At 40.4% G+C, this 17,319-nt stretch overlaps 1 protein-coding gene across 1 annotated transcript in view; it reads right to left on the bottom strand.

The window, feature by feature from the left end:
• Window positions 1-17,319, bottom strand: part of greb1l (GREB1 like retinoic acid receptor coactivator) — a 58,682-nt gene that overhangs the window by 5,584 nt on the left and 35,779 nt on the right. Inside the window, exons 4-28 of the mRNA XM_017310154.1 lie at window positions 16,404-16,580; window positions 16,089-16,265; window positions 15,756-15,932; window positions 15,115-15,237; window positions 14,638-14,760; window positions 12,119-12,256; window positions 11,871-11,996; window positions 10,834-10,971; window positions 10,462-10,647; window positions 9,601-9,900; window positions 9,392-9,520; window positions 8,995-9,129; window positions 7,731-7,931; window positions 7,046-7,226; window positions 5,956-6,145; window positions 4,953-5,086; window positions 4,523-4,865; window positions 3,960-4,075; window positions 3,466-3,698; window positions 2,716-3,281; window positions 2,049-2,154; window positions 1,178-1,324; window positions 938-1,077; window positions 684-845; window positions 333-537 (exon numbers count right to left, since the gene is read on the bottom strand). Coding sequence (XP_017165643.1) covers window positions 333-537; window positions 684-845; window positions 938-1,077; window positions 1,178-1,324; window positions 2,049-2,154; window positions 2,716-3,281; window positions 3,466-3,698; window positions 3,960-4,075; window positions 4,523-4,865; window positions 4,953-5,086; window positions 5,956-6,145; window positions 7,046-7,226; window positions 7,731-7,931; window positions 8,995-9,129; window positions 9,392-9,520; window positions 9,601-9,900; window positions 10,462-10,647; window positions 10,834-10,971; window positions 11,871-11,996; window positions 12,119-12,256; window positions 14,638-14,760; window positions 15,115-15,237; window positions 15,756-15,932; window positions 16,089-16,265; window positions 16,404-16,580 — 4,653 coding nt within the window. The remainder of the gene's footprint in view (window positions 1-332; window positions 538-683; window positions 846-937; window positions 1,078-1,177; window positions 1,325-2,048; window positions 2,155-2,715; window positions 3,282-3,465; window positions 3,699-3,959; window positions 4,076-4,522; window positions 4,866-4,952; window positions 5,087-5,955; window positions 6,146-7,045; window positions 7,227-7,730; window positions 7,932-8,994; window positions 9,130-9,391; window positions 9,521-9,600; window positions 9,901-10,461; window positions 10,648-10,833; window positions 10,972-11,870; window positions 11,997-12,118; window positions 12,257-14,637; window positions 14,761-15,114; window positions 15,238-15,755; window positions 15,933-16,088; window positions 16,266-16,403; window positions 16,581-17,319) is intronic.

Below are 17,319 nucleotides of genomic sequence, written 5' to 3' on the forward strand. Positions count from 1 at the left end.
GGAAAACTAACGAGGCTAAAAGATTTCAAAAAGTAACATTTTTTGATTCTGTTCTTGAATCAACAGAAATTGAAGAAAAGATGAGAAGAAAAGTCCCTGACATTTATCAAGAAAAGAAAGAGTCCAAAGAGACTTACTGAAGAGGAYAGTAAGTGAGGTACAAGTAATTTCCCAAACTCACTGCTGCAGTGACGAGCAACAAGATAATGCAAGTTAAATACAAACTCAAATTTAAATTTAAGGTCTTCTAGACATCTTTATCAGTATTGGAAATAAGTGTTTCTCACAGACCCCTACATTTACTGGACTTGTTAAGACAGTACGCCGCTCACCAACTCCRGCACTGTTGAACATTGCTGGTAGGACGAGGAGGATGTGGTTGGGCCAGTACTTCCTGTAGTGGGGCATTTCAAACTGTTTGACCACCAGGATGTGCAGATGAGTGGCGCCCTCCATGGCGTGGAAGAGGTTGAGCAGCCCGTGCTCTTGGCGTCCTGTTGTCGGGGTGAAGATTGGACTCTTCAAAAGATCAGGGTTCTGTGCAGAAGCATAAAGACAAATGAGTACAGTATCACCACTTCTCCCCMTATGAGACSTTGCTTCATCATACATTATGCTGATGACATATTTGTATAGTGAACTTCTTTTATCCGTCTACTAGCCATAGAGACGGATTATCTAACCTTTGTGGAGACGAGAGGCAGTCGTAAACTTTCCAGATGGCTCCCCTGATGACTGAAAACAAAGTGCTGCTCCTTGGCTTTAGGAATGAAAAACTGGAGCTGGACCTCCTCTCCCAGCATGGATGAGCAGAAGGTAAAAGCGTGTAAGGAGCACTCTGACAGCTATAACACACAAATTCAGTATTTGTAGGGAGGAGATTTCAGAAGATGTCTATTAATCATAACAGTTTGAAGGAAATCTGTATGTAGCTCACCTGTGTAGTAGGAACTGCCTCACAGTATTGATGACACTGCTCACAGTGGTGAAAGGCATTATGGGCAGCAAACCGGCTTAGACGTATTGACTTGGTCACTCTCTTGCCTTGTGTTTGCTTCTCTCCTTCTTTCTTAAACTCTGCTAACAAATTGCATTGCATGTRTTTAAAGTGTAGCACTTACATTGCAAACASTTTTGAAATGAAAGATTTTAACTCTTTCAGTATAAGATTTCTGACCTTTAARWAACTTTGGCATCTTATCAGAGTAAACCGGGCTGGCCTTCCTGAATTTAGGATCTCTGGGATTGGGGTCAAAGGGCAGCTTTCGGATATYCTCAATGTCGGGCCACTGCGTGTTTGCTGGAGTCGTAGCATCTGTAGTTTCTGTAAGTTAAAAGTGGGAAAAACATTTGTTAGTGGTACCTGACAGCATGGTCAGGTATGTCTGAGCTTTCAAACACAGTTTGTATTTGAACATGATAGAGATACATCTTCTAATATCATACTTACTAAAGAGAAACTGTAATTGGCTAAAATCAGTAAGAGGACAAAGCTTTATGATCAGAAAGCTTTCACAAAATTATGGTCAGTGAATCTCTGTTCAGCAGCTAAGTGGTTCAAAGTTGAATATCAGTTATCTTAATGTGATTTTTTGCTGAGATATCCTTGAATCCTTGTTGTTACTGGACATCAAACTTATCAATACAGTCAAAATCTAAGTGCATCCATCACCTGAGAACAGCATCTTTCAGAAAAATAACATCATCTGGACAAATTAGTGGAMAATCTGTAGCTTTTGACTGTCATTTGATGTTTGAGTATAATAAAATGACCTATGTTTTCATTTTGACATTCATTACACTTTTTTTTTTTTTTTTACATATTTTTAAATGAAAAAAAATATATATTTTAATTACAGATTAAGGATGTTGCTGTTCATTTCAAATTTGGTATTATTTACCAAATGACAAAGAAATGAAAATTCTATATACCTTCTGACTGACAGTTAGAAACCATGAACATATAGTTGTTGCCATTTTCACCACCATTTTTGAAGGAAAAAAGAGAAAATGATTAGAAGAAATACAAAAGTCCTAGTGATTCTCACCTGCCTCCTCRTCTTCTTCGTCATCATAAACATCAACCTCAAGCAGTCTAATGAGCATACGAAACAGGATGCGTAGAAACTGCAGGTAGGCACCAGTTTTTCCCACCTGGCGAAGGACAAGAAAACAATGTATGTAATTGTGTAATAACTCACATATGTCTGAGTGAATGTGTAACAATTTGCAAGCATTTGAATTTAAATTTAAAGACAATATTGGCACATTTTCCTTTATTTACACGATAGGCCCCAGAGATGGTACCTTGCATAAGCATTCAGAAACCTTGAATTTTTCACATCATGTCTGTGTATGTCATTGGGTATTTAAATAATAGGCCAGCAAAATGTATATGTGCAGGAATACACATATATGCACAGCTGTGAAGTCACATGAAAAGGATCCATGGCTTTCCTTTTTTTTTTTTTACAGATAAAAATCTGTAATGTGTTATGTGATTTGGTAACAAACTGGCTTCAAAAGCCAACTAATTAATAAACTAACACAAGAAATTGTGACTGAAATGTGACAAAATGTTTAAATCTTCAATGGTAATTACAACTTTTGACATGGCACCTCATAATTTCCTTAATAAAATAAAAAGAAATGATGAAATAAATCAGACATTTCCACAAAACCTCTTTGGAGGGAACATGCGTGTGTYTGTTTTACTTGTGGAGGTCCGCTGAGGAGCAGGCGTCGTGGATGCGGCACAGGTGGTGCTTCATAATCAGCGTGATGCTGCCTGGCAACGGTCCACTGGCGGTAGTACAGGCTCTGGTCTGCCCCCTGCAGGTTCTGTGTGATAAGCGGCCTCAGCGGACTGCTCCAGGACACATCTGCGTGAGGCAGAAGTGAGAAGGAGCTCAGCTGACTCCCCGACTCCCCTGAMAGCAGGTTGTACGCCGCCCGTGACAGGATGACTGTTCGCGGTGACACCCTGGAGCACTTGGACGCTCGTCCGCACTGCGTGGACTGGCTGGGCCTCTGTGTGGAAGAGGAAGAGGTGGAGGGGGAGGATGAGGAGGAGCTAGAGTAATTGGATGGAGGGACGTTGGGGGCTTTCAGAGGGTTGGAGGAGAGCTGGCTTCCCAGAGAGTCACACTCTTGCTTGAATCCTTCGGTTAGTGTGGCCACATCTGAGGTGATGAGGCCTTCGGGTTGGGAGGTGGAAGTGGAGGGCTTCTGGAACGAATCGGTCAAGTCAGATGAACTGACTCCATTCTCCACCAGCGAGCCTTATTGAGGATGTAGAGAGAAACAGAAAATAAAGACTAGGATGCAAAATGTTGAGCTGTAAAATGTCTTATGGTTTGCAAAACTTACTGAAATATCCCAAATTCAGCACACTTTATTTTCTCCAGCCAGATGTAGTTAGAGTTTGTCTTTAACATGTCATTCCAGCATTTCTCAGAGACTCACCAGATGTTCTGGTCGCAGCGCTGCCGTTGCTCTGAGGTCTCTCCAGCTCGTCCCCGTCATTCAGGCTGCCTGTGGTTTTCTCTCCATCTGATTCCCGAGGAGCCGTAGAGGTCTTGGACTCCTGGACCAGATCTAGAGAAACATAGGTGCAGGCAAGACCCACCTCCTGCTCCAGGGCGGTACGGGTCAGGTAGCTGGAGTCTATCAGACGCAAGTCTGTATATTTCAGAGACCTGGAGGGTCAGAATTGTGACGATTAGGCATTTTATTTGTTTTATTTGCTAAGTTTCTACAAGACTTTTATTCTGAAAAATAATTTAAAACTAAAATAAATGACAGGAATTATGAAAATCAATTTTATAAATCACTAAAAGTGATTTATTTTAAGTTAAAAGAAACTGCATGACATCGATTCATGRCTAGATCAAAGCCACTGTGGAAATCAGCTGTCTGTGGTGATGTTTCACAGCTTTATGTGTGAAGAGTGTGATTACCTGGGGAAGGTTTCTCCAAGTGGGTCTTTCCCTGTGAGAATGATGATGCAGGGCAGCCCCTCCAGATCCTCATATGTGTGTGGTACCCATTCTTCATTCTCACAGCCCCTCCACGTCTGCGGCAGAAAAAAAACACCCGTTTTTTGCAAAAATGTGTTTAATTTGTGTTTATGTTTATGTTCTTCAATAATTTGAAGAACATAAACACGAGCATTCACAGCTTTTTTAATATTTCCAGTCAAGTTTTATCTGAGGAATATGAGGAAAATGTTTAACTTTATCACCTTTCACAACTACTGGATTCTTAGAGGTTTATTTTTAAACTGCAATTTATTGCAAATGYTGCCATTTTCCTTGAACTTGAGAAAACTTTGCTGAAGCAAAACCCAACCMCCTCCCGRGTTTTATGTAACATGACAAASTGGGGAAAAAGAAATAAAAAATTGTTGTAGTCCAATTTTCAAGGTAACCGAAACAAACTATTTTAAATAAATCAACTCCAAAATGCTCCGACAAGCWGCCATAAAGAGAAAAACAGTGATTCTGATCTTATGTTTTCTCACCCTGAGGTTGTTGATGAAGTTTCTGGACAAGTTGAGTTCAGACGCTGGGCTTCCCAGCAGTACTGCGAAGCACAGCTGCAGTCCCAGCTTGTCCCTCACATCCTCCAGTCTCTCTCGGGCCAACATCGCCAGCTGCAGTGAGGGGACGCGCACCAGCAGCATGTGGCCACGGCCCTGGGAGCCCTCTCGACTCGGAGCGTTTATCAGGTCCTCCACCACGGCCAGGGTCTCCGGGGTTATGTGATCCCTCAGGGACGGGGAAGAGGTCAGGGCCATCATGGCCTCTGTGTATTGCTGAATCAGCAGGTAGCTGCGAATCACCATGCTGTGCAGGTGGGGATGTCTGGGAGCCATGTTGGAGAGTTTAGCTGATTATAATGATTTATTATTCAGGTTTTTAAGAGAAACTGTTCCTTGGTGTCAGCCTTACCTCTCTAAGAGAGTATGAACCATCTTCTCAAACGCATCATCGCAGCGCAGGATGGGGCTGGCCACGCCCCACTGCAGGGAGCAGCTGTAGTCCCTCAGGCCAAAGTAGACCAACGCATGAGCAGGTTGCTCCCTCTGCTGGAAGAAAATGTTCATAACARCAAAATAAAAGTGAATGGCCAGAAAACGCCTTACCATGTATTGCTGTATTTTTAATTTTTTTTCAAACAGTCACTTAAATCTCAATTTTGTGGCGTTAAAAAGCAAAGCACAAAYATCCCCTATTTCCTTTGACAGTTTGCTGTGGATATATATTTTAGTCCAGCAGGCAGAGTAGCTGAGCCACAGGCGGAAAAGTGACCGTTTCTGTTGTTGTAAACAAAGGGGTTTTCATTAATAAGCTAAATAAAAAATAAATTATATCTGAAATGAATACATTAATTAAGATCTTAYCTTTAAATGAGGGCATTATTTAATTCATAAAACAAACTTTAAAGTCAGTTAATATTTGTAAAATAAAGTATCTAATGTAAAAAGGCCAGGCTAGGATTMGAATCCAGGACCTTGTCACTGCAAGGCAGCAGAGCTACCAACTATGCCTCTGTGCAGCCCATATAATAATAATGAMACGAATAATTTAGCAAGTAGAGGAGCTTTGGACACTAGTCAGAAGGAAAGTGATCATTTCTATATTTTAATAAAACCAACATTTTTGAAAAGGAAGATAATAATTTGAGATGGTTATTTAATTTAATGAATACTGGTTCTAAATGTTTATAAATGAACAGAATAATGAATAAATAGAATAACTGAGAAACCAACTGTACTACAATGGCTAATAACAATTTGAACTAGTAAATTCACACATTTATAAAAAAAAACTGACACTGAAAGTTTTACATGATAAATAAATAAATACATAAATAAATAGTTAAAAATACAGAATGTCAACTTAAAATGTTATTCGTTATACTCCTACTTCRGTGTGGGGACAAACAACTCACCAAATGGTCACTGGATGGCCAGTGAATTTCATTGTGGATGCTGATGCGGGACTGGTGGGTCTGCAGGGTGTAAGGGAAGCAGCTGACCTGCAGGACCAAGAGGTTCATGGCATCCAGGACTTCCTGGCAGTTCACCACCCGGTCAGCCAGACCCTGCAGCTCCCCATGGCACACAGAGCCTGACAGGGCACTGGTGATGAAGGTGTGTCATGGAAAATTCAGAATCTGTACATTTCTACTACAATATGCAACAAGTTTAATAAAAGCAAGTCTGATTTGGGCCATGGACATGCACACAGCCTTTTGTTCCTGTTGAATATCTTGGTGCAAGGGAAGATAGTCCAAACACAAACATTCTGAAAAACAGAGAGTAATATAAGCCCATGTTTCTAACAACATGGTGCAAATATCACTGGGTGTAAGAAGCATTCTCAATGCAAAAATTATATGTGATGGTCTAAAATTATGGGGAAGACTGCTGAATTAATAGTAGTCTAGAATTTAAACTTCTTTTTGAAAAAATTTTATTTAATGTTTGAACGGGTAATGTGGAGATGTACATTGCTTTTAGCTTAAATTTCTAACCGTAACCAGCCTGTTGTTTAAGTGGAGCAAACGATGATTTCTACTGCTTTTTTGACTTGCAACAAAGAACTGAGTTCATATAAGTGCACATTTCCTCTGAATGTCAGAKGAAATATGGCTGTTATTAGCCATATCTCATCACCTCTGACTGTTATTAGCTCTAGATTACAACTGTTCTGCAATGTATTTACTTTTTAAATAGCTGCGTATCCAAATTCCCCCAAACACTAAATGAAGTACAAGTGCCAGAGATCTTTACCACACATTTTTAATGCGTGGTAAAGTCTATTTTATGGAAATAGACTATAAAACTACTTGCCAATGTTTAATAGCTTTCAAGCAAAGTATTGGTTTTCATTTGTTGCAGCTGTCCGCTGATTTATTTAGGGTTTAAGATGGACAAGGTTGAATTTCCAGTCACAACAGCTTTATTTTCACAGTCAGCCCTTCAAACTAAGAAGTGGTTTCTCAAATATTTATTAAAGACGTTGAAGCTTTTCATCACCTTGTGAGGTCGACGTGTGAGTTGTCATGGATGAGGACAAAYAAGGTGTACGGGTTTTGCTTCACTTTCTTCATGAAGGCCTCCATCTTGGTGTGAACATCAGCGTCTAGACGCACCACATACTTCTCTGATTTCTGTTGGGCTGTGGATGTATCTTCATTTCCCAAATCCACAAGGACTCCTGAGCCAAAAAACAGACGTTTACTGAAAACAGGACTTGATTTTTTTAACTGTGATTTAACAGCTTCCATACAGCTGTACATTTTTCATGTTTGAAATGACTCAAATTGCCTTAGTCCTGAGTTAATGTTTAAACTATAAATACAAGAGTTAAGTTAGAATTTTCCGGAAAACCTGGAAAATTTCCACTGGGATTAAGGGGGAGAGAGATGGTTGGGCGGATGATGGAAGAAGGAAATTGTTAAGGAGGATTGCTTATGACTATAGAAAGATGGAAGGAGGGAGGAAAAAAGAGAAGTAATAATGACAATGAAGGAAATAAATATTTTTCATATGTTTTCCAAACCTTTCCAAGGCAGGAAAATACATAAATATAATTCCACATTTCTCCAGTTTACTAAACAGTGTAGGAAGTGTTATTGAAATCTTAAATAAAAAAACTGCAGTTCAAAGGAAAGAAATTTTAAAACGGCTTTGGCGATAGACATTTTCTCCATGACATTACCTGATTGTCTGATGCGCTGGGCCGTCTGGTGCACTAGAATGTGAGATGGAGGAACCAGAACCAGAAAGTCCACTTTACAAAAGCGACCTAAATCCAGATTCTGGGTCCCTGAATCAGCGATGGAGCAGACTTGGGAGAGAAGACTTCGAGCCACAGTCAGTTGGGCCGGATAGATCTGAAAGACTCTATTTAGGAGCTCCACTGCAGGGGAACAAGAATGAGGMACTATATGGTAATATACTGCAGACCGACCATCCATCCATGCATCCATCCATCCATCCATCCATCCATCCATCCATCCATCCATCCATCCATCCATCCATCCATCCATCCATCCATCCATCCATCCATCCATCNTCCATCCATCCATCCATCCATCCATCCATCCATCCATCCATCCATCCATCCATCCATCCATCCATCCATCCATCCATCCATCCATCCATTTTCTTACACTCTTTTCCCTAGTGGGGTCAGGAGACTGAAGACTTTATGATTCTTATTTTATATTTAAGCTTAGAAGTCAATTTATGACTTTAAGAAAAAAAAATACATGGAGGAAAACAATATACATAATAGACATAAGTTTTGTCAAAACAGCTCTGATAAAGTAGGTAAGTTTATTCAAGACGATGAAATACAAACAAAAATATTGGTACAAATCGTGAGCATTTACTGTAAAGATTTAAAATTTAAGATAAATCACTGGTGTCCAAATGTTTTGCACAGTGTGGTCAAAGAAGCCACGTTGACAGCTCAGCTCAGGACATTGTTTCAATTAAAAATGCTGAGTAATTTTTGTGAATTCTGTTCTTTTTCAATGGTAATCAATGAAATGGTGAATTATTTTAGGTCCAAAAAAAGGTTCTCAGATGGTTGCCTTATTTTTGGGTCAAATGTTTTCTTTTTTTTGTTTGCATGGGAGATGTCTTAGTTTACTCCCAGCAGCAACAATGAAAATGTTTTACAAAAACTTTTGCTATATTTAGCCAAGTTTTAAAATAGAGGGATTTATCTATGTTTTGGAGAACATTATGTGTACCCTCACCACCAGCCACCACAACAACTAATAATTAACTTCTAATTAATGCTCTAATGTTAATTCATTTCACTGTCACATAGATCCAGAAATTGTAATAAATTTCAAAACACTGAGGTACTGCTTGAGTTGAGTTGACTTAGCGATCAAATGGCTGCTGAATTCTGGTCGGAAACAAACAAATTCAATTAAAATAAAGTTTACTAGCAAGCAGAGGAGTCCAACCTGTGTCTGGTGGTGGTGACATGCTGGCAGGCTCCTGTGACTGGATGTTCTCAGTGACATCGCCCTGGAAGGGCTGGATGACCTGTCCTTTCCGTCTGCGCTGATATCGTACGAGCTGCTTGTCAAGATTGTCCCCTGAAAGAAAAAACAAGTAAAAACAGTGGCCATAATGACGCAGAGAAGCAAGCACAACTTGAGCATAAATTTCATACACCAGACTCTTTGTACTGGATCATCTCTATGTTGTGCAACGAAGCACTCAAACTGTTTTATTTATCTTACGGAGAAGAGCAGCTTGTAGATTGGACATTTTTACCTATTGTAATAAATAAATAACATGACTCAATATAGTTATTTACTTAAGCAATAAAATTCTCAGGCAGACAAGAGAACCTACCAAGCGAGGTTGTTTTGAAATGAGATGCCAGGACACCGACTTTCCCTGTGATGAGTTCGTAGCTGATTTCCTTCAGAAACTCGTTGGTTGTGAGCATTCCTTCAGCTAAAGCGCGTGCTTGGTACTTTCCTGAAGGGGTAAACGAGTGTTAAGATCAAACTGTGTGCAGGTTGATGGTGAAAATGCGAAACGCAGTGCTTCGGACTCACCTAAAACAAGCACGCAGAACTCGTTGCCGTTCATTTTTGAGGCACATATAACGACAACGTAGGTTGGCAGGCGCTGCTGATGCTGAGGACCCTCACTGAGAGAGCGCAGGGACTCAGAGATCCCCTCCCCCAAAGAATTGTGGGTTACCACGACCTGCACACTGCCCCCAGAGACGCTCGCTTCCAGTCGAGCCAGCCATGGAAGCTGGGATGGGGAGATGGACGGATTCCCAGGACAGCACAGCATGGCCTTAAAGACAATCTGCTCCAGCTCCTCCCTCAGAGGAATCTGGTTTGGAGCTGCAGAGGCGGTTGAAATGAAGAAATAAACTTCACCAGGTTCCTTTGCTTACTGAGTGAATTGGAAAATCACTCAGATGATTAAATGATTTTATTCTCATAATTTGCCTCAAAAAGTTAATTAATTGAGTAGGTATATTACACAGATTTGGATATTTTGAGCATTTATTCATTTTATGTTTTACACGGTTAAGCTTAATCCAGAATTTTTAAAATTGTAATATTTTACAAAAGCCTATAAAATAGGAGCTTCGATGTAGAAATAATAGGCTATGATACAGTCATCTTTAAAGAAGGAAGCTCTTCACAGAGTGTTGCATCCAAGTCTGTCGATGAAAAGTTCAGCAGTAGAAAAAAGACGGAATAAGCAACACTATTAAAGAAAACTGGGCTGAATTGAAGATTTAAAAATACCACTCTGCTTGTAATTTATCTATGAAATAAGATATTTTTACTTTTACAGCACATTACTTAAATAACTTCTAAGTAATATTCAGATTAAGTTGATGTGAATGGTGCTTCGTTTTTTGTTACTTACACATTTAACAAACAGCTGCTTACCTAAACGTGCAAGATACTGCAAAGTGAGCAGGATCATCATCTCCACACTGAGCATCTGGCTGCTGTGGAGACCCAAYGTCTCCAGGTTCTTTTCTGTCAGCTGGCTGCTCTTATAGCAGCTGACCAGCAGGGGGCTCACCACTATATTGCCAACGTTCCCATAGAAATAAGGTAAAGTGCCATGCCCTAAGGAGAAACATTGCCATGAATGAAACAGTGAAGGTGTTTGTGTTCATACGTAAAAATCCTCCAAAAAATGTTTCCTTCATGCACAAATACAACAGATTTCATTGTTTCATTTTGCTTGCATTGCCGGACAGAGTGGATTGAATGTGTTTAGTATAAAACAGATGAGTGAAAAGAAACTTCTACCAATAAGGATGATGGGACGAACGCCTGAAGAGTTAAGCAGGTTTTCAGGAATGATGACCGTTTCTCCTGCGCTGACAGGCTGGGGCTGAATGACACCAGCTGCCGGCGGCTGAGGAGACGACACGGCTAATACAGAACCTGGGGGATAATTAAGAAGAACAGTCAGTGCTCGCACATATAAAAATAATTATCAATTACATTTATTTGACAGCTGCAGATACGGCGACCATTTTGCTGTTTTGAGGAAAAAGAGATAGAAAATGTAATTTGTTTCTGAAACACAGCAAAAGTTTACACGTTTCTCCCAGAAAAGATCAAAGTAGATCCTTGATGCGGTTAAAAACTTTACACTTTAAAGTCAGTGAAAGAAAACTAAAGAAAAGTTTTTAATAAAAAAGAAATGAGCGTGCTTATATGTTGAAAAGCACATCAGGTCGTTGTAAAGCATGGTAGAGGATCTGTAATACTGAGGGCCAATTTACCTTTGAAATCCCTCTCTTGCTGAAATATGCAATACTAACAAATTTGACTTGACTCTGTCTGATGTCTGACCTGGTGATTTTTGAACTATTATTTCTTGCAGTGGGATTTTCCACACTGAGAGAAAGTACTAAAAATGAAGGTCTGATTATTCCAGATTTTTACTGTTGGAGCTAATAATAATAATGGAGCGTGATACAGTTGTGTGTCAACTCCCATTACATAACAACTAGACAGCTTTACCCAAGAGTAAAATTATCAACATTATTTTGGCACAGAGTAGTCCTGCTCTATCTCCATGGCCACACAGAGTGAATCATCCTTAACAACCAGAGGAGCTAAGTGACGTCAGGGGAAAATCATCTCCACACGGGAGGGATGGAAAGCCACAGGAGGGAAAGACAAAATCTATGTCTGTAAAAGAAAAGAGACTGCGCTCACAGGGTCACAGACAGACATTTGGACAGTGAATGTCTGCTTTGCAGAGCAATAATAGTCAAAAGTAGAATCTATTTTAAAAAAACAAAAAAGAAACAACATAGGGTTGAGAAACAAACCTGGAGAGCCAACTATTGGGCGAATCGCCGGCACAGGGACGGCCGTTGGTGGGACTGGGACCAAGGTGCTGGGGTGCCAACTGCGATGGCGCTTCTTCGGGGGACCAGAGTTCATTGCAGAGGATACTGATCATCAAACAGAGACCCCCCCCAAAAAAACCAACGTTACATACAAATATAGCAGATCAGAAGAAAGACAAGCTGAAGATGAAAGAAGAATAACAGAGAGAAAAAGAAAAAGGGCCTACCAGGACTGTCTCCTAAATCAGGAGTGCGATACCCCTGAGCCTGCGGAACCAAGGAGACCTGCGAGGGGCTCAGCAACGAAGTGTGCACATCAACACCCAGGCCGTTTGCTGGACCGTTCACCCTAAGAGCCGTGGGTACTGCAGGCACACGCATACACACAGAGCACGTTTCATTARTAAATCACATGCAGCACCTTCCTACAGTATTCAAACCCCTCAGAGGTCTGAAAAATGTTGTGAGCATATATATTCAACCACCCTGAGTAGTAGGGTCTTCATTTAGAGCTTTAGATCTTATGCAGTTATATTTCTATCAGATTTCCACTGACTAAAATGTTTGTCCAATCTTCTTTCAAAGTAGCTCAAGCTCAGGAAAATTGGATGTGAACAACAATCAGTTTTTAGGTACTGACAGATTTTCAATAATCGTCTTACAAATGATTATGCTTTGTTCTAAACTATTCTGAAAATATGCTCAGTGTTATTCTCCTGGTGAAACATGAATCTCTGCCCCAGTTTCAAGCTTCCAACAGGATTTCTTCCTGCGTTATCCGGCTCCGTCCGTCTTCCCGTCAACTCTGACGAACTTCCCTGTCTTACTGAAGAAAAGCCTCCGTATGCTTTTACTGATSAAAGATWGTTGCTATTTTTGATCCTACTACAAAAGGCTTTCATCTGACAAAAGTGTCCGCATTGAAATGTTTATTGTCTTTCCTTCAACMGATTTAACAATTATGCCACTCTCCTTTAAGGACTAGAATTGAGGGAAGAACAACTAAAAGCAGCTGCCCTATCAGCTGATTCTCTCACCTGAAATTTTATTTGACCTGGGAATTCAGCTGTAAAGTGACAAAAATGTGAAAAGGTCCAAGAGCCGCAAGTRCATTTCCAAGGCACTGGAGTAATGCTGCAAGCACATTCTCAGTCCTTAACGGTAACATAGTCATTTGCACAGATTATTGCATTTCTTTTAGAGCTGCATAATTAGCCTGTTATGGAGGCCCTTCCTGCATAAAATGCTTACCAGAAATAGAGTCTAGCTTATCAACAGTTTGCATCACAATGTCAGAGGGAAGGTGGGGGATGGTCACCTAACTCCCAAGCAGCAGTCCCATGCCTGCAGGTCAGGGTCTCACGCTCTGTTACAGCCTATTAGGCAAAGGTTTGTCAACATTTTCYACGCTGACATGACTTCATGTCCTGTGACTCTTCTCACAAGACCCTACATGTGTAAAATAAATAACTTAAAGCTTGCATGAATMRGCGTGGCAGAACTGGACAGTGCACTAACCTAAACTGCCAGATTTCCCCCATGCAAATCTAGCGAACTTTAGGATAAGCAARGCTGTTATTTATGGTGAGGCTGCAAGAATTCACCACATTTCCTTTCTTTAAAGGAATCTGAGGCACTTTTCAGTCATTAAGTCCTCACCCTGCCTTTTGGCTAGCACACCCATTTTACCTGCACCTGTTCGCACTATTTACCCTCAAGTCCCACCCAACCTGTGGCAAAAAAAACAAAACAAAAAAAAAAACCTGACAATGAATCAGCTCTAAAGTAGCAAAGAGTTGTGCAAAAAGCTGTTAAAATAACAAAACAATTAACAGTAAGAAAAATGGAGYCTTACCCACGTCTAATGATTTTAGTTACTTTCTGAAGCCTTGTTTTCTATTTGCTTTAAAACAACTTTTGTGAAATTGTTTTTATTCCATTGGTCAAACAACCACTTGACAATTTCCCCTCCTTCATTTGCTGTCAGCTCTGCCCTCTGTTAAAACATCAGGACATGGCAGTGCGTTTCTATTAACTTAATAGTGTTACATAAAAATTKACGCTAGTTTTCATTAGTAAGTCCAGGACTCACAAACAACGTCCTGGACCGAAGCCATTCAACATATACAGTATATGCACATATTTTCCTTGCGCATGTAATTGTCTGCAGAGGACAAACAATAAATTTAAATGAGTCAGGACTAACAGTGGCTTATTGATTTCCTATACATGCATGTCTGTTACGATAGGACATTTTCCCATCTCATACGTGCGTGCAAGATGCTGCAACACCAATCATTATGTGTAGCCTTTGCTTGTCAATATCGCAACCTTGTAAAACGCCTAATGGGTAGCAAAGCCTTAAGAAAAATCATTACAGCGTTTCTTCCTCTAATATTGATTGGTGTGCACGCACACGCTTGTGTTTATGTGTGCAACTTGATTTGGGAGTGTGTCTAAAGAGGCCAAAGCAGAGRTTAATCTTTGGCTTATGGTCAGCAGACGACTCCTATTTGATGCACCACATAAAGCGACTGCCTGTAGCTAAGCAACGTCTTTCAGTGTAACGACRGGGTCGCTCAAKTGCSGGTTGTGYACAGGTCGATGCAGTAGCTCAAATCCTTTCAAATGTTCAAATAAAGTTTGGGTTTAATTRTGTTCTTAAGATGCAAATGTATATCAAAATACAAGGTGAACTGTTAATAATGTGGGAAAAAGTTATTCGAACTAATGAAAYGGTCTTTACCTATTGGCAACGTTTTGTTTCCGGGAGTGGAGGCCAGAGGTTTGAGGAAACTACAGTCCCTTCCGAGATCCTGACTGCCAAAAAASACAGAAGAAGCTTGTGCCATCCGAGTGGGCGGGGAATCTAGAGCGAAAACAAGAAACAGTTTGAAGAAACTATTCAGAACCCCTGTGTAAAGTTGAAGTGTGAGRTTTTTTGTTCATAATCTGACTGTCTATAAAACATTTAGAAAGCTGTAACATTCCTCCATTCTTCTTATTAATCCAGTTGACGTCGTTGAAATTAAAAAAAAAAAAATTACGAGTCCCACTGGTGAGACCAGACCAAAATCTTACAAAGTCCTGGACGGAAGCTGCTCAACACATTTAACACAGTGTTCAAATGCCAGGTTTCAGTGAAACTCAAATGCACCATTTGTGAGTCTAAGCCAGATTTCTCTTAGCAAAAGAGTTTAATGCTGCAAACACACAGCCTCACCTGAGAGGGAGAAGGGGGACGAGCTGTGTCCACTGGTGCCACCGTTTTCTTTGCTGCTCAGAGACGAGGATGAACTCGGTTTGGAGGTCAAGACGCTGCTGGAAAACTGGCGGGTTTTACTGTCTAGGAAYGCAAGCAGAGGACAAACTGTACATTGTTGCACATTATTAGTGACTAACTGTTTTGTTTTTGAGCAATAAAAACAACACACAGCATCACCTGAAGCTCTTTATTTAATTTCKAGAAATTAAAGAAATGGTTTTTGCATGTGCAAAAATGATTCACCTGTGCATGAAGTGCCTAAAAAATTAACATAAAGGAATTTTGTTATTCTTTTATTAATTTAACATACTAAGAAGTGCATGATTTTGCATGAGGCCCAATCTCAGCTGCAGCCACCAGCACACAAAATGTTTTACAGACACAGGTTCATCCAAACAAACAAAAAAAATAATGACTGCATTTAATTTTTTTTTTTGCTATTTAAAATAAATATTCTTAAGTAGACCAGTTCAATTTAATTTTACTTCAGATTTGGCAAAAAATATGTTTAACCTACTGAGCTCAAACAACATGTCTAAACATTTATATGCTATGATATACAGATGCACAAATYCTGCAATCAACAAGGAGGTGGTTACCTTTCCAGCAGATAAGGGGTCCTTTGCACAGAGCACCCTGTGAATTCTTCACCAGGTAGTATTTTAAGTGCTTCTGCTTCTTGGGTTGGGTGGATAGCTTCAGGTTGATGTGATTAGAAAACTCTGTGAAGTATCTGAAACCCTTTTCACCACAGCCTACACAGTTTCCTGAAAAACCTGGATGGAAAAGTAAACAATGTAGGAATTACTACAWTATTTTCTAAACCTATTACCTGAGTTTGGTTAGTGCGGTTGTTTGGCCAGCGCTGAGTACTCATTTCACCAAGAGTACTAAAAATGATAATCTGTCTGAGATCATGAGGGCAGACTGACCTAAAAGTGCATTTTTCCCATTCTCGTCGGGCAAAAAGCGGCGGTCCACGGCACACACCAAAATGTGCTCGGGGATGCTGGGAGACTTGGCACCGACCAGCTCGAAGCCTGCTGGGACTTCAATGGGCTCTGCTGCTATGGTGACAAGACGGAGGTCCTTTCCAGCCTGACAAAACCCTGAAGAACGACAATGCTCTTTCAGATGAGCTTCAAATCTGAAGTGGTACCTGTACAACTATCCWGCATTATGAATTTTCTTAAGAGAATGTTTCGGAAAAGTTATTTTTTCTTAAATTAAACCTGCTGAGATGATACCATCGAGTGTGCAGCAGCCATCAGGCGCAGGAGTTTGCAGGTAGGGAAGTGGAGGGCTGCTGCTGTCGGAGTCATCATCATCCTCCAGCTCCTCCAGATCATTGGAAGAGTGACTGTTCAGAGGATCCTGACCCTCCTCACCCTGGAGTGGCATGTCAGCTTTTGACTTTACATCTGCTGGAAACATCCCATGTGATTATTGTCACCAGAGCAGTTTTCACATCAAGTCAAACCATTTTCTAACTCCTTTCATAAATAAATGTAGAAAAATCCTTATTATTGATAGCCCTTGAACAATTACAGTCACAAAGTACAAAGTACCATGCATTGTTTTTAGTGACTGTGATAAACCAACACAAAGGAGTGCATAATCTTAAAGTGGAAGAAAAAAAAAAGAGTATAATATTTTCAACATTATTTACAACTGTGGAGTGCATCTAGTGCATCTCCTCCTACTCTAACACCTCAAAGTGAAATCTAGTCCGACCACAAATCTGGTGGAACAGCGGAAAGAAAAGGGTTTTTGTAGACATTTTTGCACGTTAAATCGGAACCCAGCAAATGCCTAAGAAGATACAGGTTGCCATTTCTAAGGTGCAGTTGGTACTAATATTTTTTTGTTCCAGGCGCTACCAAATCTCTTATGCGATTTTGACAAAGCATGGCATATTTTAAAACATCTAGTGTTTTTTTTTTGTTTTTTTTGTTGAGTGTGGTATTTATATTGACATATGTGAATTAGGGGCTGCAGTGGCGCAGTTGGTAGAGCTGTTGCCTTGCAGCAAGAAGGTTCTGGGTTCGATTCCCGGCCCCGGTCTTTCTGCATGGGTTTTCTCCAGGTACTCCGGTTTCCTCCCACAGTCCAAAAACATGATTGTCAGGTTAATTGGTCTGCCTAAATTGTCCCTAGGTGTGA

Source organism: Poecilia reticulata, linkage group LG17 (genome assembly GCF_000633615.1).
Source record: "Poecilia reticulata strain Guanapo linkage group LG17, Guppy_female_1.0+MT, whole genome shotgun sequence".
In the NCBI taxonomy this organism is placed as follows: Eukaryota; Metazoa; Chordata; class Actinopteri; order Cyprinodontiformes; family Poeciliidae; genus Poecilia; species Poecilia reticulata.